The sequence below is a fragment of the Falco punctatus genome (genome assembly GCF_963210335.1).
Source record: "Falco punctatus genome assembly, chromosome: 12".
Classification (NCBI taxonomy): domain Eukaryota; kingdom Metazoa; phylum Chordata; class Aves; order Falconiformes; family Falconidae; genus Falco; species Falco punctatus.
The window spans coordinates 15,657,810-15,671,925 of record NC_137592.1 but is presented as its reverse complement, the minus strand read 5'-3'; the positions used below and the strand labels follow the sequence as shown (position 1 = coordinate 15,671,925).

General features: G+C 39.8%; 1 protein-coding gene across 6 annotated transcripts in view; it reads right to left on the bottom strand.

Moving 5' to 3' along the window:
- Positions 1-14,116, bottom strand: part of DAAM2 (dishevelled associated activator of morphogenesis 2) — a 208,340-nt gene that overhangs the window by 92,575 nt on the left and 101,649 nt on the right. For all 6 annotated transcript variants that reach the window (XM_080407888.1, XM_080407889.1, XM_080407890.1 and 3 more), the window contains one exon: positions 7,625-7,714. In XM_080407888.1, the coding sequence (XP_080264014.1) occupies positions 7,625-7,714 (90 nt within the window). The remainder of the gene's footprint in view (positions 1-7,624; positions 7,715-14,116) is intronic.

Genomic DNA, 14,116 nt, shown 5'->3' with positions numbered 1-14,116 from the left:
AAAAATAAGATGGTGTCTTATATGAATCTCAACTTTTATTCTTCCAGTAAGAACACATTCTCTGCGTTAAATTATGTAGAAGGAAATATATATCATCTTAGGCTTTATTTTACACAGTATTAACCATGTTGCCCAAATTTGGGAGCTACTTCTTCAGCCTACAACACACATTAACAGGTGCTATTAATTAAACAGCTCTTTCACATTGAAAAGACCCAAGCATACTGCTAATCAGGAAATGTGTGCATTTGCTGCATAAGTGACACTCTTGCTGCATTTTGTTGTTTCCCATTATGTCCTGTGCTTTTCATAGGACAGTTTCTGAATTTACTGCTCTAAAACCTACTTGCATTAATAACAGAGTAATTTTTGAAGCCATATGCCTGTCTTACATACCTAGACTAAAGATATTGGAATGACCCAATGTTAGCATCAAGCTAACAAATCATCCCAAACATATGAGCATGAAGTCATTCTGTTAACAGAAAAAGGAACAGATGCTGGTGGGAAAAAAGCAAGTTAACTCCCCAGTTGCTGGCAGTTTCCAAACATCCAGCTGAAGGAGTCCTGCGGTTTGCAAAGGGCAACATCCTCCCACTGTGACTTACCAGTGTTACGAGACTTCCACTGAGCCATAGGCTAGCTGAAAGCAAGTCTATTTTCAGAGAATTCATTTGAGAAATTCCACATGTCAGACTACACCAGGATGCTCCTGAACTAAGGAAGTCATGCAGTCACTTAGACCAAAAGCAACCATGGATTGCAGGCACTGAGAGTGAACCAAATTGCATCTTCTGCCACAGCCTATTTCAAGGAGTTGGTCTCATAGCAATAATACAGGAGATAGTAGGTTTCACAGAGCCTTATTCTTGCCCCCTTTCTTTTTGGGGCCATACAGCTGCTTTCCTAGTTTGATTTATGGTCAGTTCAGAGAATCACAAAAGAACTTAGAGTGCAAAGGGCCTCAGACAGAAGAGACCTGTTCAGAGCAGAGCTAATTTCAAAGTTAGATCAGGTTGTTCAGGTCATTTTCAAGGTTTGAATACCAAGCTAAATTAACATGTTCACTGAAGAGCTGAGCTCCTGCCACAAAATTCTAAAGCATTGGTAGGAAGGGAAACAATTTTCTGATACACCAAAGACTTCAGATAAAGTCTAGTCCTCCAGCTTCAATGTGGCTTTGGGTGGGCTTTGCCCTGTGGCCATAAGATATCCTCATTATTTAGCCAGCAATACATTTGCACTAAGCACTCAAAGCCCCACATAGCTTCTTCAGCCTCCTACTGTCTACTTTTGCTTCTAGGCTATCACACATGCTGTGTGCATTTTTCAGACTTCCCAAGAGAAACAAGAGTAGAAGCACCCAACCACACTCCCTCCAAAAATTTCATGCAAAACTGGGAGAAAAACTCTCCTAAAGTCACAGGCAAGACTCATCAGACTGGGACTCCTTACAAATGGTTTCTCAAATACTGCAGGAAATCATGTTTGCTGCTCCCAGATACAGCATGTGGAATAACAACTCTAAAGAAGGGAACTTATAAGGGACATGTTAAATGCTCCTTATAGCTATAAATCTATAACCAAAACACTTTAATATACAAATCATTAACAGACTCTGAAAGTATTTCAAAGAGGAAAAAATATTGCATGAAGATAGAATTGAAAACAATACAACTTCAAACCACCCACTTCATTTATTATGAGACAACCACGTGCTTGGCAATCTTCGTACAGAAAGGATGAACCCCAAAGGGCTTTCATAGCTCAGATCAGACAATACAAAACCAAAAACCCATGCTCAGACAACACAATGGTGTGATCTTCATCTGGTATATTGTATCACTAAATAAGACCAGATGAAGATCCGTTTTCCCTCTTCTTTAGGGAATATCTACCATCCTCTGAATATCTCCATGTCTATCTTTCACTTTAAAGCAGGAGCCTGAAGAAATGAACACTTCCCTGCAGCAAGACTTGCAGAATTCCTATCTAAATAGAACAGAGGTAATGCAGCCTCCTGCTCTTAGAACCTCCATACGAAGTGTTAAATGCAAAGAAAAGACCTCAGGGTTTTTTGAAGAAAAGCCCTGCTAGTTCACTTTAGCTGAGAAATAACTGTCTTTCAATCTTAACCAAGCTGAAACTACACTTCACAGTGCAAAAAACACAGAACAGAGCAACCCAAGAAGAAGCAGTAGGTGCAGGAACTTTCATTCACTTCAGAAAGTTTTCCCCAAAGGCAACGAAGACTCCAAGTTTTGCATTTACATCCTTCTTCTGCTTCGTCCCTGGTAGGCTAAGGTAATTATATCAAAAGCTACAAAAGCAGCTTAGACTCTTCCAGAAGATTTCATATATATCTTTTATATATACACACACACATATATATGAAATTATATTATACACATTAATTTTTATATTTGTCATTTTAACAGGAAGATGAATTAGAGGTATAGGGTGAATTGCACTCTCTGGAAGCTGGAACTGTAGCTGAGTTTCAAGCAGGGTTTATAGCAGTAAGATATATATATATAGCAGCTTGGGTTTGGATTGGAATTTTTGCTTAGAACTCTGTAAGAGTCTGAAGGCAAGCATGGGCATGGGTGTGGAGGAGAGAAGTATCTTACTTTATATCGAGCTGCACAGTATCAAGCTATACTTTTTATGGTGACATTTTTCTGACAATGTAAACCTCAAGGGCAAAGCTCAAAGAGAAACTCTCAAAGAAAAAAACCCCAGATCTCACATGTAGACATTATCTTTGTTGATGTTAGATGAAGCCAGCATGGGACCAAAATGGGAGTTTGTGAAATTGAGCTGCAAATGGTATAAAGACTGCAATAAAACTATGAAAAGTTAAAGTCTGACTAAGGCTAGGGTTCCCAGGGCATTCTAAAGCCTAACGTAGGGCTGGATGCTGCCCTCATGTTAGGAAAAGGGAACCGAGCAAAAGGTCATGCATCAGTATCTGCTGCTTCTTTGTTGTTTCTTTGTTGGAGAGGTGTAAACCTTCTCCAGAAGTATATCTGGGGCCCTCTGCACCTGGACTACAGCTTCACTGGTTTCAGCATTGACCTGTCACCTCAGTCCAAAGGACCTGGACTCCTTAATGATTGTGTAATGCACAGAAGTGCCTTCCACTCCATCACTACTGTTCCTTGCAGCAAGCTCTCCCAAGTCTGGAGACTTCACCACAAAATCCATTCCTACAAGAATACCTTAGAAGACAGAAAGGTGCAGCAAGATAAAACAAGGAACGGTCCCTAAACAGAAAATATATTCAGATTTTTAATATTGTTTGGAAAGGAAAAGGAAAATGGAAAGTGGAAAAGGAATGTTGTATGCAGCCAAGGCATGTGTATATAGTATAGGGAAAGGTGTGAGAGGATGGCATGGCTAATACATTGCCACAAAGTTTCCTAACTTTGCTACTCTTTCAGGTAGAGAGAAATGCATTTATATATAAACATAATTAATGACAAGTTCTTTGAAATTGTAAAACAATTTAGATCAAAGATTTTAGAACCAAGGAGTTTCCTGGCTCCTATCCTCATATTCAGTTTACTAGTTTTTTCATTCATCAGGTAGTTGAAAAATATAATTGACAGATACTAAAAAAGTAATTGCAAAGGATGGAATCACAAGGAAATTCTCATTTTTGCGTATTGGCTGTTACAGCGCAAGGTTCAGATAAATTTTCCTTAGAATTTTTAAAACCTGTTTTTCTATTGCAGAGAAGCCTTTCTCTAGGTCTGTTTCCCATAATAGAAAATGTATAATCAACTTAAGGATTATAAGCACATACTCCTTTTACAGATGCTCTAAATGCCTCTTTCCAGAAAGCTGCAGTGTGCCCATTATTGCTTCACTACTTCAGCTTGAATAATCTCACTTGAGTACATAAAGCACAATCAAGTCAACATGCAGCTATTCTAGGATACAAGAGAAATCAGAAGAGTACAGAGTAACCCCACATATCTAGGAAAGCTCGACATAGTTATTAGTATTGTCATTTTTGCTGGTTTTGTTTGTTTGTAAAGAAGCCATAGGACACAGCTAGTCCTGTTTGACTGTACCTTGGAAAGAGATTTGCCACCAATTTTTCCCTCAAAGAAACACAAAAGTAAATAACCAAACTTGTTTAACTCTGCACAATGTGTGTGCTTCCTACTAAAATCTGCTGAACTGAAGGTTTACAAATTAGTCTCTGGAGGCAGGAAAGGCTATAAAAAGAAAACAACTTGAATTACTTTCCAATAGTAGTAAGTCTAAGAGCTTGTAGGACTGTGCAGAAGGCAGTAAGCTATTGCCTGCACAATGAGGACTCATTCTTAAAAATGCAGACTGCATCCAAAGCTACGTGTGCTGAAGCAGCGCAATATCTGCATTTTCTACCCTTCTGGGGATCCCAGTATGAGCTCATTTACAAGTGAAATAATTGAGCTGACAAATTTTGCTTTTCACATTATTATTTGATCAGTATTTAATGAGATTATGTACTTTACTATCAGTTGCTGGAAAACAGCACTGAATAACAGCAGTTTTCTAAACCTTGACAGCAGAAATTTACAAGTAAATACATCTGAAAGCATGGTCTAGTGCTTGATCTAATTCCTGCAGAACATACAACTAGTAGGAAATCTAGAGACAATCTTACAGGAAGGAATTACAGAAGTGGCTTATATGTTGTATGCAAGTCTAAATTCCAGCTGATCGTGAGGCATGAAGATTATCCTAAACAAAACCAAAATAAAGTACCTGAACTGGGGGAGGATGTCATCATTTGTATTCTGTCTTCTTAAGACTTTACTTAGAACTCAATATGGTATCATGGGAAATTCATACCACAAAGAGGCAATCTAAAATATGTGTTTTGGGTAGAGGGTGCCATCGGTGGTGAATGATTAATGATTCTTCTGACGCAAATTAAGACAACTGCATCTCTCGTTGTCCACCTTGTACTGATTACTGGCAAGGTAGAAGACAGCTGAGACTGAAAACACATTAACACTTTCCAACAGAACAGCCTTTATTCCTTGCAAGTAACTACTCCACAAATAAGAGCAAAACATTCACTATAGCTGTTAGTTGAAGCTATTCCTTTAGATCAAATCATTGGTGATTTATTTTTAGTACTAATGCTTTCAGGTATGAACCTAGAATGGCAAAAAGTGACCAAAGCAATCATGGCTGTAATACTGTGTGAATGCTCCTCTGTAGATACCACCCACAACCATGAAATTTCAATCCAGAACTGAATCTCCTTTGAAAACCATGGAATGTTGACTAGCAAGTTGTGCCACAGGCACATAACTTCAAATGCACAGACATATATGTCTTTCACCTATTTTTTCAGAAATGCTTGGCATCAGAAACAGGTGGAATGAGTTTTCTGATACAATAGTGACTTTCTGCTACTGTATTGGGAACAAGTACAAAATACCATAGTCAAAGTCTGCCAAGATAAATGGAGTGTGCCTAGAATAATGACTGATCTTCATTTTAGCAAGTGCCATTTGTTTATTTAAGACAGTCCACTAATCTCACCACCTTTGGAGCAAATTAGGCAGCTCTGACCTTCCATCACTTTTAGACTAGGAAAGGTATCTGAGATTAATGATTGTGAACAGTTGCCTCAACCTGCGCTTCTTGACCTTCTAGTTCACAGTGTTTTCACTTGCCACATTACAAAGCATAGAGCCCTTACTTCCCAGGAAACTCAAAGAACGCAACATCAGCAAGACAGAGCTTTCTGCTGGCTTGTCCTGGATGGCTGGCAGCATTCTGCCAAGTGAGGAACTGGGCCATTTGTGGCTAAAATTAGGTTACAAATTCTTCAGGGAAAGTTAACTTTCCTCTGAAGGCAAGCCTGCAACAAGCTTCTCTGTCAATGTAAAACAATGATGATAGGTGGATGAGGTAGTAGGCTGAGAAGAGAGATATGTCAACACTAATCATCTGACTGCCGGTGAGTGAAACAATGAATAACATGGGACAGTTAAGTTTCAAGTAATTGAAAGTATCTACAATGTAATGAATAGACATCTGGCAACAGTATTCTGTTCCAGTTAGCACATCATTTTGGGTAGCTGGAGTTCAGCTAATGGAGGTTGCACTATAAATGCATTATAAAGATTTTCCAGTATGCATCTTCTTTAACTCTGGAGGTCTTCAAGATTCTTACATGAAATCTACCGCTTAAAAAAAAAAAAAAAAAAAAAACAAAAAAACAAAAAAAAAACACCACCAAAACAAAACGTAATATAGTGAACCCAACCAACATATTAAATATGTTAAAAGTCTAAACCTTCCTGCCAAGGCTGACTGGTTCAGGAGATAGAATCTGTGGTTCCCTAAGATGGCTACAAATAGATCCTCTCCCACCAGAGCTGAAATCACCAGCTGAGCCAGTCAGCAAAAATGTAAAGCAGACATTAATCAAAGCAGTCTGCACCTTCTCTCCACTGCAAGCTCTGTGTACCAGCAGGAAGAAGAATGGAGAAAACACCAAAGACAACTCAGCCTAGACTGCTTTTACGCACTTCCTGAATTACTGCTAGCTCTGAGGCACTGCATTTAATTTGTTGCTATTAACTTCCCTGTGTGATACATTTCGACCAAAAGCAACACACATGCAAAGCACCCATCCGATTGGTCTGACTGAGGTTTTCTTTAAATACATGGTTAGAAACCTAATCCCCTCCCCCAAAGAAAGCAGCAAACACAACCTCAGAATGACCATCATCAGGGTTTCAATCTGCCATCTTCACTATTGACATTTAAACCTCCTCTTTGAGCTTCTGTTATATAGACTTACATGTAAAAACTGATGCTTTCATAGCATGACTTCTGCATTTTGGAACGCTAACCAGCAAACCCACCACACTTCATTTCCCTAACATACATTGTTAATGAGCACATGCTATTTGGGCTATCTTTGTTTCTGACTGTTTCCTTCACAGACCAGCAACAGCTTTCCACCACACTACATTTGCAGGAATTTTTCTTTTGGTTTCTCAGCAGCTGACGCAACTTGCCAATGCACTTGGCCAGTGTGGTACATCAGCCTCTGACTAACTGCCCCTCTTACTGGTTTATCAGAGGTTTGAAGACCCTGAATGAAGAAGTGTTACATAGAAATTGATAGGAGCAGGTCTTCATTTCCCTGTGCAATACAGAACATTTATTAGAAGCTCTAGAAGGCCTTGAACTACCAAGTTTTAAGATATAGATATTTGAAGACATCTTGAAAGATTTCAGCAGTACATTTTCTATTCTAAGCAACCTATGAAAGTTTTTAAAGATTCCTTAAATATTTCCATGATAGCTTTTCTTCCAACTCAAAGAAAAAACCAAAACACATCCAAAACTGAACATGTAAAATATTCAAAATAGGCCAATGCATGATTTTAACTTGTTAAAATTCTCTTCAGAAATCACACATGCATACATTACTTATATTGTGCCATATTCATGCTGATAAAAATCCTTACACCACTCAATCATGTTCTTGAGTAAAAATTAGATAAACACATAGTTCAAATCTAGATGTATGTCACTAAGTATGTACATGCACACAGAATTTACTGGAGAGCTACTTCAGTCAGGACAACAGTAGTACCTTTTTTTTGCTGCAGTAAATCTGCCATTTCTTCTCTGGAGGGAGTGCAAACATAGCCTCTCTGTTCTTGTCTGTGAGATCCAATTCATCCTGCAGATTGTGAAAAACAGAAAGAAAAGAAAAAAACCAACAGTCAACAGCTGTATTGGTAACTTCTAACAGCGAGAGGAATCTGGACTGGGTATGTTGACTAGCCTTCAATCAAAAGGCAGAGGACTTAGTGGCTCCCAAAGACTACAAAGATTACTGGTTTCATAATTTTTACCTTACTACTGCAAGTTCTCCCTGTCAGAGCAGAAGCTACGAAAAACTATGAAGAACTCCCATGTCAAACTTCCATTACTAATGATAGGTTATTGACAGGAAAGATCATGTGAAAGGCATGAAGTAAAAACTGAAAGGACTGGTTTATGTGACATAGACACTCCTTACAACTCTTAGAAACTAAAAATTCAGTACACCTTTTTCCTGGCCTGCAGTACCAGCTTGGTCTTCTGTAAAAGAGCAATGAAATCACTGTGTCTTTTAAACAAAGGTCATGAGACAATTGTCTAGTAGCATACTGTCAACAGCAACCTACAGGTTGAAAGGTTTGCCCAGATGTTTGTCCTCTGAACCACACAGCCCACCCCAGCAAAAGACAACCAGCATTTCAGATGTAAAGAACATATGTCCACACAGCATCACATCAGTTCAAACAGATCAGCAAATTCAGTGTCTCTTAAGAAAAGTGAATTCAGTAGAACACACCCTTTTAGAACCTAGCCAAACTTATATTTGTAAAATGAAGGATAATGTTGTGATCTGGAACTGACTCCCAACAAGCTCCCTCTGGATACACTACTGTATTCCCCAGCTTGGGTTTCTCTTCTGTAACAAGTGGATAACAATAGGCTCTCTTCCTACAGAATGTGTCTCTCATCAGACCAGAGGCTGCTACTTGCTCTGTGTTTATTCATCACTGACCAGAACAGGGCTCCAATCACAGCTGTCAGTTTCAGGTGCTAATGGGAATTAAACAAGAATCGTCTTCATAGCAAGCAGCCTGCATGAGTAGAGACAGATGAAGATGTCTAAATGAGAGTTTTGGGAATATAAAGACAAGCTTCCAATAAGGTTTCAATGAATCGGCTTTGGCAGGTTTTTCTTTTTCCTATATATTTTAAAGTGTTTGGAAAAGGAAGCGTCCAGGGGTTCAATATCAAGATGACATTGCTGCACTAAGAACACTGCACATGCAGGTTCTGGCACCCACACTAACCTAGCCCAAGCAGAGACAATACCTCTTTAACTCAGCCCAACAATGGCTCATTTGGAAAGCGTTCTGGGCTGGGAAACTTGTGAAAACAGTGAGCTAAATTGCACACTGAGCCTGGTAGCGGCTGCTGACAGATTTAAAAGCCCATAGAGATTTCAGCTGCAAAAAGGTACAAAAGAAATGCAAACAGTAACAAGGCAAGGTCAGTGCCAGCAGCCCAAGGTAGAAGAAGCTGGAGGGTTTTTTAAACAAGAAAAAGCTTAAAGGCAAAAAAAAAAAAAAAAAAAAAAAAAAAAAACAACCCCCCCAAAAAAACCCCAAAAAAATGTAGCTGTGCAAAAAGAGTGCAAACCATGTGGAAATGTTTAGGGTGAGTTTCCAAACAAGGGGGCAGCCAAGCAAGGCAAGGAGTTTTATACTTGCTACACACAATTAGAAAGCTCAGGCCAGGATCACATTCTTGGGGAGAGAGGGAGAGTGAAACGACATGTAAGGTCTTAAGACAAGTGAAGGAATGCTGTTGGAGGTCAAGCACGTGGCAGGGAAAGGAGGGGCAGACAGGGAATGAGAAATGCCAGGTTTAGAAGAACCACCAAAGAGGCCAGAATACACACCTGAAATGAGCTGGCCAGGCTCAGATAAATTCTTAGAAATTTTTTTATTGTTTTATTGAACTGCTTAATGAGCTTGGCCTTTTTGGTTTTGGTGTTGTTTGGGGTTTTTGTGGGTTTTTTTTTTTTGTTGTTGTTGTTTTTTGTTTGTTTGTTTTTAGATAAAGAGCAACTAACTACTTGGTTTTCTAATCCATACTGCTCTTTCTGGAGTCTGGTGCCTGATCAAACAAGCAGCAAAAGTTCTTTCTATAAGCTATGCATAAAACTATACAATGATCTCAACCAATACAGTCCAAGACAACCATTTTATCAAAAGAATGCTCCTGTTGACTAAAACTACCCCAAAAGGCAGCATACTGACACTTCATAGCTTCTAGACACTGTCTTGGACACTGGCAGTATCAGGGACATAAAGAGCACTCTGCCTTCAATGTGGCAATAAAAATATGCAACTTCCAGTCATGTAATTTTGCATCCTGATAGCATGGCATTCTTTTCAGGACAGAAGCCTAGAAAGGTAGTTTGAAAGGATATAAGATCCAGTGGGAACAAAGTGCATCCACACCCTACTGTATTGTGACTCAGGGAGGGTAAGTTAACCCAGAAGAACTTTAGAAGTCATCACCTTAGCTCAGGTAACATCATAACAAGGAAACTACTCAGGGTTCCAGGCATAACGTGATCACCAGAGACAGACCCAAACACACCTGACTGGAAAATAGCACATGGAGGGTGCATTACCCTTCCTTTTGAAACAGCTAGTATTTGTCTTTGTTAGGAGGCAAAATGCTGCATTCTAACCCCCAGGTCAGATGGGCAGGTAGCAAGCGTGAATATTCAAGCAGTGAAAACTTCTCCAGAATGCAAAGCAGCAGTCAAGCTCTTCAACACCCTTTCCTGAAGTTAGCCTTCAGCCAGTGTGCTCCTTAACTGAGAGGAAGAAAGGAGTGGAAGGAACTGAAGAAGCCTACATGACCCCCTCTCCCTACACCATTAATCGAATCCCACTCTATAAAGCACAAAGAAATCCCTGCAAAATACAAGAGACACGAACCCTCCTTCTGAAACCCTCCAAATCAGCTTACCTTTCCCATCCTCATCCCCTTTCTATAGCAGAAGATCAGAAGACCACTGTGACTGCACAGGAAACCCCTGGATCTAGCTAAGAAATAAGATCCTGGATGAGGCAGACCATTTTCCTATTCTGACTCAGGACTCTAACAGAAGACACATAAGGGAACTTGCTGCCTTGGAAGGAAGCAGGAGGAAAACCAGAAAGAATAAATTTCAGAAGGGTATTTTGGTCCATTAACAGGTCATTCTGACCCGATGGCAGAGGCAGATCTGTCAGTAATGTAGAAATTCAGACCCTAGAGTTAGCTCAGTGACAGCAAGCAGCTATTGAAGGAAAAAGGAATTGCAAAGGTTGGCAGGAAAGGGGAAGAACTACAAACTCTGAATGCTGTCAGAGTTGGAGCCAGACTGAGCAAACCAATGTGACAACACCCAGGGAGCAAATGTAAGGGCCGACAAAAAAGGCTCAGCCAGAACAAAGCAGGGAAAATGCCCACCTCCATCACCTGTGCCAGTTTCCCAACAGAAATGTAGTAACCGCTCTTCTGTGCTTTGGACGGGTGGCTCAGTTCCAGCAATTCATGCCAGCATGACCCTGCACAATGGAGCTCAGCTTCCTGGCTCTTAAAAATACTTGAAGTTGCAAGTGTTCTCATGAAACACAGATTAAAAAGATATTTGCCAAGCTGGCCTGAGGGAGATGTAAAGTACCTCCAGTTAATATTCCTTATATTTCTCTCCTTTATCTATTTCCTATTTTATTTTATTTACTGAGAGAGGGATACATTCAGTTATTTTCACTTTCATGTGGGCTTTTTTTTTTACTTAGAGAGATTGAATTTCAATGATAAAACATTTTAAATGTACTGGAGCTGGATTTGAGGTTCAAATATTTCCAGTCCAGTTCTCAGGCCAAAAGGGAAAATGGCCTCCATTCAAAATGGCTACAATCCAAGGAAATAAGAGACAGAGAGAAAGAAAAGGAACAAGAAGGAGGAATGGGTAGGAAACATAAAACCAGTATTTTGTGGGATTTAAAACCACATTATGTCCCTTGTTTTTGGGAGCATTCATCAAAGTGTCAAAGCTGGATTTGATGCTGGGTAGCCATCAGTTCAATGATGGTATCACTCATAGTGCTGGAAATGCTGAACAGAGAAGCATTTCTCACTAAGGGCAGCACTTTTCTCAGTGGTGTGAAATGAAATTAATATAGAGAAAAAGTAATACTTTGGGAATGTAGAAGAGTGGTTCACTTGGACAGAGAACCATCAAAGGAGAACCTTTAACACCTACCAACATGATTGCCTCTCTAAAAGCGAGCCTTTAATGCCTACCCACACCTCTACTGAAATGTGTATTGCATCTCCACCGTCATCTGTGGAAAGATGGGACAGAGTCACAGAACAGCTGCTCCTTCACCAGTCACCAGCCACAGCAGGGGTAGGATGGAAACCTGAAGGCTATAAGTATACACAGTATCAGAGCTTCATGGCTCCAGCAGCTCTTGGTCTCAAATCAGAATGCCGGAGACCAAAGCCCCCAATCTTGGTTCTCTAGGGATATTTGCACGCTCATGGGAGCTTTCCTCAGTTCCAGTTTCTCATTCTACTTGTCCCAGTTCCACTGGCTGCTGGAATTCCTGGTCACCAGGCAGCTTCCTACTGACTTAAGGTCAGACAGCTGCTTCACTCTGTAAAAGACAAAAACCATCCAGCCCAAAACAACCAATCAGCCTTCAGAGGCTGGTTGGGTTGGGGGTTTGCGGTGTTTTTTAGGATGGGTGTGTGGGGTGTGTGTGCGCTGGTTTTGCTTCGTCTTGTTTTGTCTTCATAAATGTTTAATGAATTGTGCACAACATTTACAGCATGAAGCATAGAATTCTGAACATGATATGTTTTATTTTACTGCAGACAATGACTTGATTAATGTGGGCATAACACATATTTTGCCAGGAGGGAGAGGAGATTTTTATTATTTTCTTATGTTTAGTTGGATACCTGTCTTATTTCATCAATTTCTTATAATTTCAGCTACAGATAGTTGAGGCTTTAATTTTTGTCTGTAGTTCACAGTCTCTCACTTACAAATGCTCTTGAAAGCATATTTTTTCTATAACCATCTATAACAGGCCTGTGTTTCACATTTAATGGCTTTTTTTTATGACTGAGAGAAGTTAATGACATCTAAAAGCATATTCTCATTTTTAAAATGTTTATTTCTGCCTACAAACCTATTCATGCAATTATTGAGGAATTATTATGGAATCAAATCCTTTTACCATCCCCAGAGGGAATAGGTTTGACATGAAATAAGTCCTTAATTTACACCACAGAATCCAACACTAAAAATACACTGGCAAATAGGCTTCATCACTTCTGCTGTTCAGAGATGCCTGTTTTGACTGTCTGATCACAGGTCTATTGCACTGTGTGGCTCTTCAACAGTACACAGGTCCTCAAGCAAAAGGACAGGCAGGACACGACATCAACAGGCATCATGGGAACCAAATCTTCACATGACACAAACTGGCAAAGCTCCCCAGAAAGGTTAAACTTTAGTCTCCCTTGTTAAACTCAAAATGGAAGCATAAGAACTTCCAGAACAGATGAGACTGGCAGTTATCTGACCTGTGACCTGCATCAAAAGCTTCGGAAGGCTGTGCAAGAGCCCTGCAAGTACAAAGCCATAGAGCAAACTCTGTAGATGGTCAAACACTTCCCAACTCCCTACCTCAAAAAACTGGCTGATTCTGTGATGCAGGTGAATTAATGTCCCTTTCAAGATGGAGATGGCATTAGTATTTGCAAATTTGGGTTTTTTTTTGCTCAGTCACATCAGCATTATCCTTAATGGTACTTTGTGAATCATCCAATAGGGAACAAAAACAAGAAGTAGGAGGATGCCTTTAGACGCTCTAGAAAATCTCTATGATTTAAAGACTTTTCATTTTAATAACTTGCTTGCACGCTTACCTCAAAAATTTAGGTTCCAAGGGTATGTTCATTTTTACATTATGACATTACACAACATGAATTTTAGTTAAATGTACCACTTATCTTGCTTCCTGTTCACATCCCCATTCCATCTTTTTCTCTTTCTCTTGCACATACCTGCCTTTTCTTTTCCCCCCTCTCAACTTTTTCACATTCTCTTTGACCCTTTTTCTGTCATGCACAAATGCACTGTCGCTTATCCACCTCATCAATCATTCTTTCTCAGTCTCTTAACAGCACCAAACCCACCCAATTTACAAAATTCAGTATAACACCCTGTCTCCAGTATAATAAATTCACTATATAGTACAATACCTGCTGCCTCAGGTTCCCCAAAGTCATTTATATGGATGTCTGTCACCATCTCCCCAAAAGGGCCATATTCCAGTTTCACTGATGCTCCCAAGTGGCATAGCACAGCTGATGGCCTTATGCCCTGGACAAATTTATTTAAATGTTGTACAAAGTAAACAGCAATTATGACACACCATGGGATGCCATCCAGCATCCACTGGCAGGCCACAGAGAAGATTCATGTTCACGTGTAATC